Below are 15,147 nucleotides of genomic sequence, written 5' to 3'. Positions count from 1 at the left end.
GTAACACAACATAAACGCAACATAACAATTACCCAGAATCCCATGCGTCCATGACTCTTCCAGGCTATATTATACACCCCTGCGCCCCCAACCCCGCCCACTTCAACCGACGAACGGAGGAGCGGGGGGGGCGGGGATTGGTGCTAGCGGGGCTTATAATATAGCAAACGACTTTTAGCCGTAAGTGGTGCTGGGCTAATATGTCCCAAACACGCGTCATCATACGTGTCATCATTCCGCGACGTTTTCAACAAGAAATTCCGCTGGAAATTTAAAATTGTAATTTAGTAAACTAAACTAACCATATTGGCATGTGTTGCATTGTTAATATTTCATCATTGATATATAAACTTTTAGACTGTGTGGTCGGTAGTAGTGGGTTTCAGTAGGCCTTTAACAACACGATAGGGATGGAACATATGGCCTAAAATAAATTTTGCGATACATATTGATACACACTCACATATATATATATATATATACATATATATATATATACATATATATATATATATATATATATATACATATATATATATATATATATATACATATACATACATACATACATACATACATACATATATATATATATATATATATATATATATATATATATATATATATATATATATCAGTGGTTCTTAACCTGGGTTCGATCGAACCCTAGGGTTTCGGTGTGTCGCCCTCAGGGGTTTGGCGAAGCCTACGCCACCGAGGTCAAGAGATACCCAACTCATCATGTAAATAAAAACTTCTCCCTGTCGCCGTATTATGGATACCCCCAAACAATATTCCCTCTAATTTTCCATCTGATTTACAGATGTGTAATTTGTTGTGAGTTCGCACACTGTGTTGGTTTCGTTTTTTTTATGTTTCCGTAAAGAAGGGTTCAGTGAATTCGCATATGAAACTAGTGGGGTTCGGTAACCTCCAACAAGGTTAAGAACCACTGATATATATACAATAATGATATATATTGTGATATATTATTTGGTAAGTAAATTATGATAGAAACATTTTACAAAGGCTGTTACAAAAGATTAAAAAGGTTAAAAATGCTGCTACTTATAATTGTCAATATTATTGAATTATTACATTTTTGATCACAATTATAATCAGACAAAAATGAGGTCGGTATAACAAAATCAATTAAAGATGTAAATTATTTCCAACTACAGTACTGGCTCAGATTTAAATAATTTGGATTTTCTCTCTGAAGTCCTCCTTTGTCCAGGGACTTATTTACACATGTCCTGCTGTTCGGCTCGGGTGCAGACTGTGGTCGAGGAGCACAGGAGAGACGTTCCCTTCAGGGTCGATGCTTTTGTCGGGGATAACATCGTTCACTATACCCTGCAATGGGTCTGCTAAGCTCCACTTTCCGGTCAGAATTCGAGGTCGCCGATTCGTGACAATCTAGTTGCTTTTGGTGCGCAAGCTCCTCTCTCTTTGATCGCCCACTTAGTCACTGACGTCACTCAGCCAATACGATGACATTCTCGCAAACACAAATACTGTACGCTACTCTCAGAAGATAACCAGCTCCCCTGCTGTGCACATGTACATACATAACATGTAGATAAATAACATGTAGGTACGTAGATGCGCAATACACATGCTCTGATACACAAGGGACAAAAAGTTAAAAAAATAGTATACCATGTGACCTTTAAGGAGCACCAGCTGCACATAACCAAACAGACATCGAGAAAGATATTGCAAAAAGTAACTTACCGTGGCTACTACATTAATGCTGTACTGGTTACCAGTGAGCACCGTGAATACATTTCCCTTAGGGTAGTGTATACACATCACAGCTGTGGTGCTGTTTGGCAGCGGTGTGATGATGGCTCCCCCGTTGGCTGCTGTCACCGCCGCTTCCAGCACGAAGGCGGAAAAGTAGAAAAGCAGCGCTATGAAATGGTAGAAGACATCCTGTGAATGAGAAAAAAAGATGCGTTGGGAACCAGAATGGCACTTAGGAGAATAAAGGGGAGGGAAAGAGGGAGACTAGCCTAACCTTTATTTGTTTATTTATTCTGTTTGTGTATTAATTTCCTTGCAGGATAGTTCCTGTTTCATCATGAACTATGTAGACCTTACTTGTTATTGACAAATAGTTAATTTTTTTTGTTGCCACTTCCACTAAAAATCAAATACAGTCTGTACGTTCTCTATGAGCCTGACTAAAACTCAATTGTTTCTTTGTTGGCACATCTCTCCAAAGTCTAATTTGTCAGTTGCCGTGCTACTGGTTCATTATGCACTCAAACCTGGAAGAAGTACCCTTGTCTTTTTCCTCTGAGACCATTTTCTTTCTGGGGTGCAGGCAAAACCTCACAGTGACTCATAAAAATAAAAATAAAAATAAAACATGTTTACAAAAAAAAGAAAGCATCTACAATAAACAATAGATAATAATAGCCATGTAACTAAATAAGTATTTTTGAAAATAAAGCTCAAAGTGCACAACAATTAAAACCGTGATTCCCAATCACTGTGCCGTGATGAGAGATGATCATGTGGCCAGCAGGAAATAACCCGATTTCACTTAATTGATCCAACATTTGTTTATATACATCATAATACAAACTACTGTATTTAAAATTTTACTGAATATGTATCTATCTGGGCTTCACGGTGGCAGAGGGGTTAGTGCGTCTGCCTCAAAATACGAAGGTCTTGAGTAGTCTTGGGTTCAATCCCGGGCTCGGGATCTTTCTGTGTGGAGTTTGCGTGTCCTCCCCGTGAATGCGTGGGTTCCCTACGGGTACTCCGGCTTCCTCCCACCTCCAAAGACATGCACCTGGGGATAGGTTGATTGGCAACACTGAATTGGCCCTAGTGTGTGAATGTGAGTGTGAATGTTGTCTGTCTATCTGTGTTGGCCCAGCGATGAGGTGGCGACTTGTCCAGGGTGTACACCGCCTTTTGCCCGATTGTAGCTGAGATAGGCACCAGCGCCCCCTGCCGCCCCAAAGGGAATAAGCGGTAGAAAATGGATGCATGGATGTATATATCTATGCAACAACACATAGTGAAAGGTAGAAGAATTCAATACTCTTCCACGAGATAGCAGAAGGAACATAGTTAAGTTGTGTATCTCCCCCGTTTCCATTATTACAACAGAAAAAAGTAAAAATTGTGTATAAATTAGGACCACCACAAACAAGTTTGCCTTTATCTGTTGGCCCTCACTTATAAAGGACATTATAATATTGTTACAACTCAATCACATGGTGGCGGTACGGGTCATAACTTGGCTTCTCTCTTGGCACCTTTTTAATTTTTTTAAAATTTTGCATATCATTCAGTCTTTATTTGAGACAAGCAAATAAATGTTTTTCTATTATTCTGCATTCTAATTTAAAAAAAAAAACAAAAAAAAAACAGCTAACGATGGCGGTAATGAGACTCACTCAAATCCGCTTATGAAGCACCCTACAAAAAACCTAAAAACCACCAACAATATTTTATATATACTGGTTGTTAGAATAAATGTAAGGTAATTACAGGCACATTCATATTACAGTCAAAAAACATTTTGGTCATTTTAAGCATACAGTGGCGCATAGAATTTACAGACACATCCAAACGTTTGCCGTCAATTTCAACAACAACACTTCTACTCAGGGCAAACATCATTTATAAGAGACAACGAGTACTACTTTGGGACGAATGGCAATCCAGAACCTTATATTTTTGAGCCTGATTATAAGGTTGAGTCAAGTTTTAGAAGCTGAGTGATAAACAGTTTCAGCCAGTACATAACACTATTGCTAAGTGCTAAACGAGAAACACAATCTACGAACATAATAAAACAATAATAACTTACTGTACTATGTCTACTCTCACTGTTATGCTGACGGATGGGATGTCTATATATTTTTGTTTGGATGAAGAATTACATTTAATCCTTACGTAGGTAAGATAAAGAAAATGAGGGCAGAAACGAGTGTCATTCTCAAGATCTGTGAGTTAAATGTCAAAGTTGACCAATTTTTTGGTTCATGACCACAACCTTCTATTATACAAGTGAGAGGCATGATTTTTAATCTAAAATCAACTTTCACCAACTCAGAGGGGATGCAGCAGCTCATTGGCTCAGTATGTCATGATAGCTAAACAAGCAAGTTACCACTCTGTAACTCTGTAATCACAGCGTTGCTAAAAGTAGTTCCTCAGACTTAGCGCTTATAATAACAATATTACTAGAACAGTACTTGATTAATATTTAAGTCCCGACATGTACATGGAGTATTGTTGTCAGTTTTTGGATGTTTTTTTAGAGGGCTTTGTGGATGAAATCGAGCAGAGATTCTCAAACTGTGTTGAGTGCACTAGTGGTACGCCAAATACTAACTTGATTAAATTATAGTGTTTTATTTTCCTATATTTAAACACAGCGCTACTGTGTGTAATATTACAGTGGTCAAATATAGGGCTGGGCGATATGGCCTTTTATTAATGTCTTGATATTTTTAGGCCATGTCGCGATATACGATTTATATCTCGATATTTTTCCTTAGCCTTGAATGAACACTTGATGCATATAATCACAGCACTATGATGATTCTATGTGTCTACATTAAAACATTCTTCTTCATACTGCATTAATATATGCTACTTTCATGCAGAGAAGGAAATCACAACGAAGTCAATTGACCAAAACTGTATTTATTAAACTCTTCATTCTCTCGCGGGTGACTTTTTTTTAAATGAAAGAACAAATTGGTAGTACTGCTAGCTTTTGTAGTTACACTTCTGCTGCATACTTTGCATATTGCTGTTGTCTGCTGAATATCTTCCCGCATGAAGCTAAACCACCTCCAGATGATGGACCCCCTGCGGTTTTTTGGGGGCATAATTGTTCTTCCTTCATTTGTGATCAGTTTCGCACCTTCTCTCTCTTGTAATGTCACTCACTCGCTACACTCCGCTCTGCTTGCGCCACCAGCCTCAGCTAACATTAGCCATGTTGCTACCTCTCTGCTCGACGAGAGCTTATGACGCTACACACGCGAGAGTATGTGACGTGTGTTAGAAGGCGGGCTTGTTTTACTTAACTGTGAGAAGGAGAGACGAGAAGGAGTGAGAAGTGAAGTGAAGTGAATTATATTTATATAGCGCTTTTCTCAAGTGACTCAAAGCGCTTTACATAGTGACACCCAATATCTAAGTTACATTTAAACCAGTGTGGGTGGCACTGGGAGCAGGTGGGTAAAGTGTCTTGCCCAAGGACACAACGGCAGTAACTAGGATGGCACAAGCGGGAATCGAACCTGCAACCCTCAAGTTGTTGGCACGGCCACTCTACCAACCGAGCTATGCCGCCCCATAACGCCTGTTGTGTAATGCCCGCAGCTAAAAGCAACTGCGTGAGAAGGTATACTCGAATATCACGATGTAGTCATTTTCTATATCGCACAGAGACAAACCCGCGATATATCGTTTATATCGATATATCACCCAGCCCTGGTCTACATTAAAACATTCTTGTTCATACTGCATTATCATATACACATTTTAAACTTTCATGCAGAGGGGGATATCACAACTTTGTCAATTTACCAAAACTGTATTTATTAAAAAGTAATTATGTAATTTCCAAAACTGAAAGTGCAAGAATGTCAGAGACATTTTAAAACAAGATATTAGTGCACTTTTGTGCATGATGTCACTAAGATGACATATCAAAACAAAACAAAATTAAAGTGCACTTTTCGTACAGAACACCACTACAATAGTAGAAGACAAATAAAGTGCACTTTTGTGCCAGATGTCACTCACACAAGATATTTCAATAACTGTCAAAAGAAAAATAACTGCATAATAGGAAATCAAATAGTTTTTGTCCATTGCTATGTAGTAGGTTACTGCGGACGTTATCTGTCTGTTGTTGACTATTTTTTTCATACGGTGTTGATCTAGAAATGGAGGACGCCAGGCTCAATTGGGTCAGTACATTTTGTTTGTGTGGCACCGGCCATAGATGTTGACATGCAGAGTTTCAAGCGCTCTTCATTCTCTAGCGGGTGACTTTTCAAATGATGCTACAAATTGGTAGTGCTGCTACTTTTTTTAGCATCGCTTTTGCCACATACTTCACATATTACGGTTGTCTGTTCAACATCATTCCGCTTGAAGCCAAACCACCGCCAGACGATAGACCCCGCGCTGTTTTTTTTGGGAATTAATTCTTTTTTCATTTGTTACCAGATTTGCACCTTCTTTCTCTCGTATTACCACTCCCACCGCTCCGCTTGCACCACAGCTAACTTTACCCAGGCCGCTATCTTTTTGCTCCGCGAGAGCGTATGACGTTGCATGTGCGACAGTATGTGACGTTTGTAAGAAGGTGCGCTTGTTTTATCTCTTTGTGTGAAGGAGACAAGAAAGAGTGAGAAACATCTGTAGTGTAATGCCCGCAGCTATAAGCAACTGCGTATGAATGTATACTCAAATACTCATGATATAGTCATTTTCTATATTGCACAGAGACAAACCCGCAATATATCGAGTACATTCGATATATCGTCCAGCCCTAGTCAAATATATTTAATATATTTGTTAAATAAAAGTTCTGCATTGGTATTAATAAGTACTTGGGCCTGCTACGCTACTGTATTTTAATGTCGGTCACTATGATGGTTCTTGGAGAGCCAATATTTTCAGGAGCAAAGCTGAGTTTGGTTTACGGCTGGGCGATATATCGACATACGCGATATATCGCGGGTTTGTCTCTGTGTGATATAGAAAATGACTATAGAGTGATATTTGAGTATATCCATAAGGAATCGGTTCGATAAGAGGATTTCATAATGGCATCGACATCGATAATTTCTTAACGAACATCATCGCTACTCACGGTACCTTTTCACAAACATGCTAATTAAACTGCCACTCCCTCTAGAACAGGGGTCTCAAACTCAATTTACCTGGGGGCCACTGGATGCAGAAACTGGGTGAGGCTGGGCAGCAAGAAAAGATTTCTCAAAAAATCTAACATGCACTTTTTAATAAATTCACCTTCTATGAATGGCTTTCCCGCCTTAGTATTGCTAGGGCAGGAAAGCCAACCCTCACGATTTTTCAGGGACAATTTCAGTGCACCTCCCGACAATCTACCGGTACAACCATTTTCCCGAATTTGTCCCAATTTTCACCCGGCCAACATTATTAAGAGCTGCCGTGACTGCACTGCCTTTAACGTCCTCTACAACAGTGGTTCTCAACCTTTTTTCAGTGATGTACCCTCTGTGAACATTTTTTTAATTGAAGTACCCCCTAATCAGAGCAAAGCATTTTGGTTGGGAAAAAAAAGAGATAAAAAAGTAAAATACAGGAATACCTGTATGTCATCAGTTTCTGATTTATTTAATTGTATAACAGTGCAAAATATTGCTCATTTGTAGTGGTCTTTCTTGAACTATTTGGAAAAAAAGATATAAAAATAACTACAAACCCCGTTTCCATATGAGTTGGGAAATTTTGTTAGATGTAAAAATAAACGGAATACTATGATTTGCAAAACATTTTCAACCCATATTCAGTTGAATATGCTACAAAGACAACATATTTGATGTTCAAACTGATAAACATTTTTTTTTTTGCAAATAATCATTAACTTTAGAATTCGATGCCAGCAACACGTGACAAAGAAGTTGGGAAAGGTGGCAATAAATACTGATAAAGTTCAGAAATGCTCATCAAACACTTATTTGGAACATACCACAGGTGTGAAGGCTAATTGAAAACAGGTTGGTGCCATGATTGGGTATAAAAACAGCTTCCATGAAATGCTAAGTAATTCACAAACAAGGATGGGGCGAGAGTCACCAATTTGCTAGCAAATTGTCGAACAATTTTAGAACAACATTTCTCAACGAGCTATTGCAAGGAATTTAGGCATCAAAAACCACATTAGTGGGTAAAGGATATCACCATATGGGCTCAGGAACACTTCATAAAACCACAGTCAGTAACTGCAGTTGGTTGCTACATCTGTAAGTGCAAGTTAAAACTCTGTTATGCAAAGCAAAACCCCTTTATCAACAACACCAAGGAACGCCGCTGGCTTTGCTGGGCCTGAGCTCACCTAAGATGGACTGATACAAAGTGGAAAAGTGTTCTGTGGTCTGACGAGTCCACATTTCAAATTATATTTGGAAACTGTGGACGTGGTGTCCTCCGGAACAAAGAGGAAAATAACCATCCAAATTGTTATAGGCGCAAAGTTCAAAAGCCAGCATCTGTGATGGTATGGGGGTGTATTAGTGCCCAAGGCATGGGTAACATACACATCTGTGAAGGCACCATTAATGCTGAATGATCCATATGGGTTTTGGAGCAACATATGTTGTCATCTAAGCAACGTTTTCATGGACGCCCCTGCTTATTTCAGCAAGACAATGCCCAGCCACGTGTTACAACAGCTTAGTTTCGTAGTAAAAGAGAGCGGGTACTTTCCTGGCCCCCCTGCAGTCCAGACCTGTCTCCCATCGAAAATGTGTGGCGCATAATAAAGTGTAAATTACGACAGCGGAGTCCCCAGACTGTTGAACGACTGAAGCTCTACATAAAACAACAATTGGAAATAATTCCACTTTCAAAGCTTCAACAATTAGTTTCCTCAGTTCCCAAACGTTTATTGGGTGTTGTTAAAAGAAAAGGTGATGTAACACAGTGGTCAACATGCCCTTTCCCAACTACTTTGGCACGTGTTGCAGCCATGAAATTCTAAGTTAATTATTATTTGCAAAAAAAATAAATAAAGTTTATGAGTTTAAACATCAAATATGTTGTCTTTGTAGTGCATTCAACTGAATATGGGTTGAAAAGGATTTGCAAATCATTGTATTCCGTTTATATTTACATCTAACACAATTTCCCAACTCATATGGAAACGGGGTTTGTAAAAAATTTGTTGAAAAATAAACAAGTACCGTATTTCCTTGAATTGCCGACGGGGTGCTAATTAATTTAAAATGTATTCTCTACTCCTGTGCTTACCAAGGGCTTTCCCATAAAAGTAAGCATGCGCTAATTATTTTAAGACCTCTTCTCACTCTTTCACTTACCAAAGGCATGCAGTAAAAAATTGAATGCGACGTAAGCTTGGACCTTAAAACCTATTGAATAGCTCTTAATCTTCTTCCCTTTATGCGATTTCAAATTACCGGTATTGAAATCAGCCTCCTCCATTTTGAAAATGATGACAGGGTAAGCGTCACTCGTGACGTCACGAGTTTGACCAGGCGGTAATAACATGCGCTAATTATTTTGCGAAGCGAGTTTGACCCGGTAGTAATTCAAGGCAGGCGCTCACTTAACCCTTGGCATACCTTCACATAGCGTACAATCTATAAGAGAACTAGTGTTCTACAACTCGTCATTGCTCACATACCACAACTAAAGTGACAACTTTAAATCATGTTGTGCGAGACTTGTGCAGAACAACATCAGTGGCTGCAAAACATACTTACTCAACAGCCATACAGGTTACACTGAGGGTGGCCGTATAAACTACTTTAGCACTGTTAAAAATATGCGCCACACTTTGAACCCACACCAAACAAGAAGGACAAACACATTTTGGGAGAACATCCGCACCCTAACACAACTTAAACACAAGAGAACAAATACCCAGAACACCTTGCAGCCTAAACTCTCCCGGGCTACAATATACACAACCTCAACCGGCGCAAGTAGGGAGGGTGGGGGCGTGGCGGGTTGGTGGTAGCGTGGGTGTGTGTATTGTAGCCCGGAAGAGTCAATGCTGCATGGGATTCTGGGTATTTGTTCTGTTGAGTTTATGTTGTATTACGGTGCGGATGTTCTCCCGAAATGTGTTTGTCATTCTATTTTGGTGTGGGTTCCCAGTCTGGCACATATTTGTAACAGTGTTAAAGTTTTTTTTACGGCCACACTCAGTGTTACCTGCATGGCTGTTGACCAAATATGTCTTGCAACCTCACACATATATACAGCTCAGCCAAATAGGCTTACACGCTGTCTGTACAGGATTCAGAGGGCGTTAAGAACAGTGCCATTGCGGCACCCCTGAATATTGTTGATTGGGTAAAAATTGTCAGGGATTACCAGGGGATATCCTGATATTAAGGGGACTCCTGTGAAAATTGGGAACATTGGGAAGTACGACGCTGTCAAGTTCCGTTCATATTAAACTCGCAGGCCGCACATACATTAAATTGTCATATCAAAGTGCGGGCCGCAAAATAACGTCTCGCGGGCCGCAACTGGCTCGCGGGCCTAATGTTTGAGACCCCTGCTCTAGAATCACTAAGTGGCGGCTCAGTCTTATTTGTGACATTGAACGAAACCGACAAAAAGATTCAACAGAAGAAAGTTCATTTGTAGTCCTACACACATTTGTTTTGCTTTTCATGTTTTTACTCCCTTCTTGTCTCCCACAACAATATTTCTTTATTTCATTCTTCTAAAGCGTCCATTACAATTACAGGCAAGTGCATCAGAGCCAATTATTCCTATTAAAAAATACTAGACCTCGGCTTGAAGACATTTGTTTTTTTAATTTTCCTGAACTTTTAAATTTTTTATTGAAGGCTCCTGTGAAGCTTTATGTCCTACTCTTAAATATATTTTATTTTACAATTTATTTCCTGCATAAACACTTCCTTGAGGTCTACAATAACATGTAATGGTGTTTTTTTTAATCAAAATCCGGCCTAAATTATTTTTTATGGACCATCTTCAAGCCGTATCCAACCGTCTCTTCAGGAAGTGCCATTTTGTGAGCGGTTTTATGGACATACCTCCACTTAGACAGCGTTTTCTCCCCGTCAGCCATGTTGTAGATTTTAGCGCTTCCATATCGAGTGTACTGGCAGGTATAAGTTAGAACTCTACACTACTTTGTATTAGAAATGGCAACAGCGGAGGATGCATGTACATGGACAAACCAGTCTGACCTACAACAAAATAGAAAAAAAGAAGAAGCTTATTGATTATAGCATTGGACTACAATGGCAGACTCGCGCAAAACTCTTCGGGTAAAACTTTATCATATATAGAGATATGCGCTGACGTCACCAATTGAAAAAAAAATTCACAAATTGGGCAAATTCCAAACTGCTCGTTTGGAAGAAGTATGAGAGAAGGCAAGATTGATTTATAAAGATCACTGGCATGCTTTCATGGTTTGATTTCAAATTTTCGGAACTTATGTAGATCCCAAATACACAAAAACAGGTAGCAATATGTATTAAGAATTGGTTTTGAATAACACGTCTACTTTAGGATCCACATCCTAAACAAACTTTTTGAGGTTCTTCCTTTTTAGTGTAATGGTCATCTGCCAATTAACTCTAAAGAATACATCTCAACGTCTTTCTAAACATAGCTGGTTTCCAGTGCCAATACGTGAACCGTGAAGGTTATTACTTCTAATCTTGCTTAGTGACCCAGGATTAAGTCCAATCATACCACACATCATAACAAGGTACACAACACCAACAGAGCAAAAAGTAGACCAGGCATTTTTAAAAGTGGGAAGTACTATAAAGGCGCCAAAAAGAGAGAGACGAGTTTGTGTTGTCATTTCAGTGAGGCCTTTGTTGTGTTCTGGCATGAGCTCATCATCCATGTCACTCATTGTTAGGATGAAAACAAACAGCAGTACAAGTTGGGCGACTCAGAGGAACAAAGCTTGCAGCCTGGCGCAAATATTGGAGCCCAAATGTCAACGGACATACACAGCACAGTGTTACTATCAAATAGGGCTATAAGGATATTGATCTTATTTGTTATGTTACAGTAAATATACAGGTGCATAACAGAGTATGTCATTATAAAAACATAATTTGATGTCTGTGTTAGTAGAAAGCAAACTATCATTGAAAAGGAAGTTGTGTCCAGTTTTTGTAAATACTAGGAGTGTAACGGTACGTGTATTTGTATTGAACCGTTTCGGTACGGGATTTTTGGTTGGGTTCGGAGGTGTACCGAACGACACGGAAATATTAAGTAGCGCACTGCACGTTTTGTAAACAATGCACACCGAGGCACCATGAATTGATTTACGTGGACTCAGACTTGAACAAGTTGAAAAACTTATTCGGGTGTTACCATTTAGTGGTCAATTGTACGGAATATGCACTGAACTGTGCAATCTACTAATAAAAGTTTCAATCAATCAAAAAAAACAACAACACATGGCATGGTAGCATCGGGCTATGATAGACTGACCATACCTCCTCTTTTCACGGGATATGTCCTCTTTGCGGAGCTGTCCAGGTGGAGTTTCTTAAATGTCTCGAATGTCCGGCATTTTAAATTAAGGTTGTGTGTATTTTCAATGTACGTTCAAGGGTTAAGAAGGGGTTAAAAAAAAAAAAGTGCTGCACGCAGCAGCATTTGTGAGGGAAGGGTGGAGACAGGGAGAGCGAGAGAGTTATGATAAATGTGCATGCATCGCCAGGCTATGCTCTTTACCCATAGATTTATCAGAATTTATTTTTTATTATCTATAGCAGGGGTGTCAAAAGTGTGCCCCGGAGGCCATTTGCGGCCCACAGCTAATGTTTTAAAGGCCCACGGCACATTCTAAAAATACTATTAATCCATCCATCCATCCATTTACTACCGCTTATTCCCTTTTGGGGTCGCTGGCGCCTATCTCAGCTACAATCGGGCGGAAGGCGGGTACAACCTGGAAGAGTCGCCACTTCATGGCAGGGCCAATAAACAAAAACATAAACAAAAGTGAAATAAAAAAGCTTAAAGGATAAATGTAGTTTAGAAAAAGTTGCAACGTTGACTAATAAAATCAATCATCAATCAATCAATGTTTACTTATATAGCCCTAAATCACTAGTGTCTCAAAGGGCTGCACAAACCACTACGACATCCTCGGTAGGCCCACATAAGGGCAAGGAAAACTCACACCCAGTGGGACACCGGTGACGATAATGACCCAGTGGGACGTCGGTGACAATGATGACTATGAGAACATGATACTGTGATACTGATGATACTGATGACTATGAGAACATATGAGAACATGATACTGTGAAAGATCAATCCATAATGGATCCAACACAGTCGCGAGAGAACAGTCCAAAGCGGATCCAACACAGCAGCAAGAGTCCCGTTCACAGCGGAGCCAGCAGGAAACCATCCCAAGCGGAGGCGGATCAGCAGCGCAGAGATGTCCCCAGCCGATACACAGGCGAGCAGTACATGGCCACCGGATCGGACCGGACTCCCTCCACAAAGGAGAGTGGGACATAGAAGAAAAAGAAAAGAAACGGCAGATCAACTGGTCTAAAAAGGGAGTCTATTTAAAGGCTAGAGTATACAAATTAGTTTTAAGGTGAGACTTGAATGCTTCTACTGAGGTGGCATCTCGAACTGTTACCGGGAGGGCATTCCAGAGTACTGGAGCCCGAAATGAAAAAGCTCTACAGCCTGCAGACTTTTTTTGGGCTTTGGGGATCACTAATAAGCCGGAGTCCTTTGAACGCAGATTTCTTGCCGGGACATATGGTACAATACAATCGGCAAGATAGGATGGAGCTAGACCGTGTAGTATTTTATACGTAAGTAGTAAAACCTTAAAGTCACATCTTAAGTGCACAGGAAGCCAGTGCAGGTGAGCCAGTACAGGCGTAATGTGATCAAACTTTCTTGTTCTTGTCAAAAGTCTAGCAGCCGCATTTTGTACCAACTGTAATCTTTTAATGCTAGATATGGGGAGACCCGAAAATAATACGTTACAGTAGTCGAGGCGAGACGTAACAAACGCATGGATAATGATCTCAGCGTCTTTAGTGGACAGAATGGAGCGAATTTTAGCGATATTGCGGAGATGAAAGAAGGCCGTTTTAGTAACGCTTTTAATGTGTGCCTCAAAGGAGAGAGTTGGGTCGAAGATAATACCCAGATTCTTTACCGTGTCGCCTTGTTTAATTGTTTGGTTGTCAAATGTTAGAGTTGTATTATTAAATAGAGTTCGGTGTCTAGCAGGACCGATAATCAGCATTTCCGCTTTTTTGGCGTTGAGTTGCAAAAAGTTAGCGGACATCCATTGTTTAATTTCATTAAGACACGCCTCCAGCTGACTACAATCCGGCATGTCGGTCAGCTTTAGGGGCATGTAGAGTTGGGTGTCATCAGCATAACAGTGAAAGCTAACACCGTATTTGCGTATGATGTCACCTAGCGGCAGCATGTAGATGCTGAAGAGTGCAGGGCCAAGGACCGAACCCTGGGGAACTCCACACGTTACCTTAACGTAGTCCGAGGTCACATTGTTATGGGAGACACACTGCATCCTATCAGTAAGATAAGAGTTAAACCAAGACAGGGCTAAGTCTGACATACCAATTCGTGTTTTGATACGTTCTAATAAAATATTATGATCGACAGTATCGAAAGCAGCGCTAAGATCGAGGAGCAGCAACATAGATGACGCATCAGAATCCATCGTTAGCAATAGATCATTAGTCATTTTTGCGAGGGCTGTCTCCGTGGAGTGATTTGCCCTGAAACCGGATTGAAAGGTTTCACATAGATTGTTAGACGCTAAGTGTTCATTTAACTGCTCCGCAACAATTTTTTCGAGGATTTTTGAAATAAAGGGAAGGTGAGACACCGGTCGGTAGTTTACCATGAGGTCAGGATCGAGGTTAGGTCTTTTAAGAAGAGGATGAATAACCGCTTTTTTGAATGCTAGGGGAACAGTGCCCGAGGAAAGTGATAAGTTTATAATACTTAGCACTGATGGACCTAATAATACAAAGAGCTCCTTGATCAGTTTCCCAGGAAGAGGGTCAAGTAAACATGTTGTTTGTTTTATTCCATTTACACGTTGTAACAATTCCTCTAAAACAAAGCTTTTTTTTTTTTCTTTCAAACTGTCATCGCTTAAAACATAATATTGAATCAGATTCAATGTTATTATGAATTATTGACCTATCCAAGTTTCCGATTACTTAACATCAAATATTCCACTAAGAAAAATATTTTTGGGGGAAGATTTATCAAATTTGTTAAATAAATAATCATAAACATTTATATTTTGTTGTTTTCTTACTGTACCGAAAATTAACCGAACCGTGACCTCTGAACCGAAGTACGTACCGAACCATACCGAACCAAAAT

At 39.8% G+C, this 15,147-nt stretch overlaps 1 protein-coding gene across 2 annotated transcripts in view; it reads right to left on the bottom strand.

Annotated features, from left to right (window-relative positions):
- Window positions 1–15,147, bottom strand: part of mal2 (mal, T cell differentiation protein 2) — a 34,540-nt gene that overhangs the window by 4,609 nt on the left and 14,784 nt on the right. For both annotated transcript variants that reach the window (XM_061916168.1, XM_061916169.1), the window contains exon 3: window positions 1,738–1,938. In XM_061916168.1, the coding sequence (XP_061772152.1) occupies window positions 1,738–1,938 (201 nt within the window). The remainder of the gene's footprint in view (window positions 1–1,737; window positions 1,939–15,147) is intronic.

This window comes from Nerophis ophidion, linkage group LG11 (genome assembly GCF_033978795.1).
Source record: "Nerophis ophidion isolate RoL-2023_Sa linkage group LG11, RoL_Noph_v1.0, whole genome shotgun sequence".
Classification (NCBI taxonomy): domain Eukaryota; kingdom Metazoa; phylum Chordata; class Actinopteri; order Syngnathiformes; family Syngnathidae; genus Nerophis; species Nerophis ophidion.
This window is presented reverse-complemented; position numbering and strand designations above follow the sequence as displayed.